The sequence below is a fragment of the Suricata suricatta genome, chromosome 3, assembly GCF_006229205.1.
Source record: "Suricata suricatta isolate VVHF042 chromosome 3, meerkat_22Aug2017_6uvM2_HiC, whole genome shotgun sequence".
Classification (NCBI taxonomy): Eukaryota; Metazoa; Chordata; class Mammalia; order Carnivora; family Herpestidae; genus Suricata; species Suricata suricatta.
The window spans coordinates 172,513,156-172,517,383 of record NC_043702.1 but is presented as its reverse complement, the minus strand read 5'-3'; the positions used below and the strand labels follow the sequence as shown (position 1 = coordinate 172,517,383).

At 50.4% G+C, this 4,228-nt stretch overlaps 1 protein-coding gene across 1 annotated transcript; it reads left to right on the top strand.

Moving 5' to 3' along the window:
• Positions 1-484: 484 nt before the first annotated feature.
• On the top strand, positions 485-3,980 carry LOC115286886 (T-cell surface glycoprotein CD1a-like). Its single transcript, XM_029933218.1, has 6 exons — positions 485-620; positions 1,201-1,467; positions 2,137-2,415; positions 2,614-2,892; positions 3,228-3,317; positions 3,461-3,980. The coding sequence occupies exons 1-6, from the start codon at positions 560-562 to the stop codon at positions 3,499-3,501; spliced, it is 1,017 nt and encodes a 338-aa protein (XP_029789078.1). The 5' UTR covers positions 485-559; the 3' UTR covers positions 3,502-3,980.
• The last annotated feature ends 248 nt before the right edge of the window (positions 3,981-4,228 follow it).

The window sequence follows — 4,228 nt, the reverse complement described above, 5'->3', positions numbered from 1 at the left end:
ATGATTAGATGTCTGTCCCCCTAACTAAGAGAAGGTGACCTTCAAATCAATCTGCTTGACTGTATTTGAGCACAGACAATGAGAAGTCAGAGATGTGGATGGGTTGGGTGGGTGTGAGTCAGGGAAGGCAGTCCATGGGGAGTGACCCAAGAGCAGGAGGGACAGGGGACAGCAGAGTCCAGGGCTGGGGGCTGGGGAGCCGTGTGTCTTCATGGGTTACTGTCTGGATGAGAAGAAAGGGCATGAGAGGCAGGGTCCCTTCTCCATGCCACACAAGACCTGCTCCCAGCACCCGAGTTAGGGCCTCAGGGAGCAGGATGAAAGCAGGCAACAGAGAGAAGCTGGGAGCCCGAGAGGAGGGTCAGACCTGGAGGGGAAGTGAGAGTCAGTGTAGATGTTCAGGGTTGAGGGTGGAGCCCATTTGCATTGTTGCAGAGACTCAGGGAAGGCTGTGTGTTGAGAAGGAAGTTGGAAGAGAGGAGCCGGGTGTGGGGAGGTTTGTTAGAACAGACGCCGAAGACCCACTTTCTAAGAGAAAGAAAGACCATCTGCAAATAAGATGCTGTTCCTGCAAGTGGCGTTGCTCATCCTTTTCATTCCAGGTGGTGACAGTGACGATGGTGAGGACTGTGGTCTTTCTGAGTGGGTGATAAATGTGCACATGCACACATGTATACCTGTGTGTGCCCATATGAGTCTTGTGTGATTGGGTGATGCACATGTGTGTCTGCATGTGTATGTGGGTTTGCAATGTGTGTACATGTGCTTGTGTGTCTGCATGAGTGTGTAAGTATGTATGAGCAAGTGCATATAAGTGCCCTTTTGTGTGTCTCTGTGTGTCTGTATGTCTGTTTGTATAGGTGTGTGTGTTTGTGTAATTCTGAGTGTGTGTGGGGGGGGGTGCACAGATGTGCATTTGTGTCTGTGCATGTGGGCACTCAGGGTGTGGGTTCCCAAGCACATACCTGGGGAGGGAGGGATGTCAGCCTGGTTTGTTCCTGGGCATCCCTGACCCCAGGACCCTGTGCTCTTCTGAACCATGGGTACAAAGTTCGGGGCTCCAGGGCAGCACATGTCTCCTGAGAGAACTATGGCCCCTGTCCTCCAGATTTCAGTGCCCCTCCCTGGCTCGTTTCTTCTGCATTCTCTCTCCTTCCCAGTGCGCTCTTCTTCCTCAGTGTATCTTGTCTTCTACCACAGACTTCCAGGAGCCGATCTCTTTTCGAGTCATCCTGACAACATCCTTTTACAACCATTCGTGGACACAGAATCAGGGCTCAGCTTGGCTGGGTGAGCTGCAGACCCATGGCTGGGACAGCAAGACTGGAGCTTTCTTTTACCTGTGGCCTTGGTCCAGGGGCAACTTCAGCAATGAGCAGCTAATGGAACAAGAAGAGGCATTTTATATACTCTCCCCTAGATTTCCTCTGATATTTCAGGACCACATCAGTCAATGGCAGCTTGAATGTAAGTTGAGGTCCCTCAGGGGCAGGTGGGATGGAGGCGGCAGGTGTGTGTCTCCTGGAGTTCCTTCTTCCTCCAGGAAAGAGCCTCCACTGCCTTCTAAACGTCTCATCTCCTCATCATAAAACTGAATCACATGTGTGTTCAGGAGGCGGAAACCAGGACCTGATCTTGAAAAGCTTCACATCTCCTGCTACCTTCCCTCCTGTCATGGACCTCAGGCTGTGCTCTCATGCCTCTCACTAGAGTCTTCTGTGACCACCTGTTTTCTGACCTCCAGCCAGATAGTCTCCTCTCCTTCACTCTGTGACTCATCCTTGAAATGTGCTTTCTCCCCACTCAGTCACATCAGTGACATGACATCTATTTGTGTGTTCCCTCCCACTGCTGTCCCCTCACTCTGGATGGTTTTATCCCAGCTCTCCCACGGAGCCCTGTCCTGTTCTCTCCTCTCTCTCCTCCAACCTGTGTTCCTTCCTCAGTCATTCACCTTTCTTCTGATTCCGGTGCCCATCACTGCCCCTCTGTCTGAGTCTCCACTCAAACCAAACTTGGTGTCATTCCTTCCAATACCCTTAACTTCTCTCTTTGCTTCCTCTCTCTTGGCTTCCACTCACCTCATTTCATATCTTTCCCTCTCCATTTTCTGTAACTCACATTCTCTCTTCCCAGATCCCTTTCAGATACAACTGGTAGGAGGCTGTGATTACCATTTTGGAAAAGCACTAGTACGCTTCATGAGGATTGCTTACCAAGGATCAGATCTCATGAGCTTCCAGAACATGTCATGGTGGCCATCTCCAAAGGGAGGAAGGAGGGCTCAGCAGGTCTGCACACTATTCAATCAGTACCATGTGTTAAACTTAAGAATACAAGAAAGTATTAATGACATCTGCCCTTGTTTCCTCTTGGGTCTTCGTGATGCAGGGAAGGCAGATCTGCAGCAACAAGGTCAGTCCTGTTCCCTCCCTCCAAGTTTTCTCTCTCTGCACTCATAAACTTGCACCATTTTCTAAAATTCAGTGGAGAAGGGGTTATGAGGGAGAGGGGATGGGGACAGGATTTTAGAGGAAGGAAGATATGTGTTTTATTTTTTTGTCATGTGAAGACCTTCCCTCTCAGCTGAGAACACCTGTCTCATCTCTGCAGTGAGGCCCGAGGCCTGGCTGTCCGGTGGCCCCAGCCCTGGTCCTGGCCATCTGCTGCTGGTGTGCCATGTGTCTGGTTTCTACCCAAAGCCAGTGTGGGTGATGTGGATGCGGGGTGAGCAGGAGCAGCAGGGCTCCCAGCGAGGTGACATCCTGCCCCATGCAGATGGGACATGGTATCTTCAGACGTCCTTGGATGTGGAAGCCAGGGAGGCAGCTGGCCTGTCTTGCCGAGTGAGACACAGCAGTCTAGGAGGCCAGGACATGGTCCTCTACTGGGGTGAGGAAGGGCTGGTGCCTGGCTGGGCAAGGGGGTGGGAGGTCCTGCCACAGAGCAGGGGAGAGAGACAAAGAGTTTTGGATTCTAAGGACTCCAGATCATAAAGGACTAAATTAATCATCCAAGAAATGGAGAGCTTAGTGTGAGGTGGGAAGTGGGAGGAAGCAGAGGGTTGGATGAAGTATCCATCTCTGAGCAGGATGGGAGAGGGGAAGGAGAAAGGACTAGGAGGAGGAGTGGAGGAGGCAGAGGGAGACAGGAGCAAACATGACCAGGAAGTTGGATTCCATCTGGAGTGAATGAGTGATGACACCCCTTGTGCACCAATCCCACAGAGCAGCACCGTCCCATGGGCTGGGTCTTCCTGGCGGTGATGTGCCCCTGGTGCTTCTGGCGGGTCTTGTGTTCTGGCTCTGGAAGCACTGGTAAGTCTTGACCCTTTTCCTGCTCTTTCCCAAGGGTCTCCCCACCTTCCTGTCTGTTCTCAGCCCTCCTCCTTCCAGCGCCCTTCACCCTGGTGTCCTCACCTCCACCTGTTGCAGAGCAAATTCCCATTTGGTCCTTCCAGGAAAACACACTGGAGACATTAGTGCACTGACTTCCATTTAAAGTGAGATCCAGCAGCCCAGCGGTCAGGACCTACTTCAACCCAGCTCAGTGGTGAAGGACTTGAAAGTCTCTGTGGGCAACTTCTGTCTTTCTCTCTGCTCAATGAAGGTTGTCAATATGAGTTAAGTGTTATTTAGCAGAATTTCTTGTTCTGACCTGATTCAGAACCTTAAATCTCTAATTTATTTTAGAGTAAAATGGAGTCCAAGCGCCTCCATGGGTCACAGCATCTTGTGTCAATTCCTCCAGGAAGCCCTCCCTGATCCACAAGAGGAAGTAGTCTCTGACTGTTGTGAATTTCCACCACTTTAACCCGCACTGTGGATAACCTACACCTCAATTCCCATCCTTTTTTGTGCCACATTTATGTCTTTTTTCTCTTCTAATTCCAGGTCTCTTGAATGCAAAGTCCATGTCTTTTCAATATTTGTATCCTTGGCAAGGAGTCTCAGCTGCACGGACTATGTCCTCAATAAAAATGTGTGTTGAATTTATGCCAAATTCATAGTTTTTGTTTGTTTCCTCTCATGTTTGTAGTAGTTTGGATGTTGACGCTCTTCTGCTGCCTGGTGACCTGACAATGCCATGGTTCCTCACTTCTGTGAGCCTCTGGGGAGAACACAGTTTTGCCTGTGAACGTTTCTATTATTTAAATACAGACCCCTATTGGAGTGGACCTGTTGTGAATACAAGGAGGAAGGCAGGATGCAGGCCCTGGCTGTTTGAG

Excerpts from the sequence above, each read along its gene's own strand:
- LOC115286886 (XM_029933218.1), top strand. The coding sequence starts at position 560 with ATGCTGTTCCTGCAAGTGGCGTTGCTCATCCTTTTCATTCCAGGTGGT. Across the intron at positions 2,416-2,613 it reads GGCAGATCTGCAGCAACAAG|TGAGGCCCGAGGCCTGGCTG; the intron begins GTCAGTCCTGTT and ends TCATCTCTGCAG. Across the intron at positions 3,318-3,460 it reads TTCTGGCTCTGGAAGCACTG|GAAAACACACTGGAGACATT; the intron begins GTAAGTCTTGAC and ends TGGTCCTTCCAG.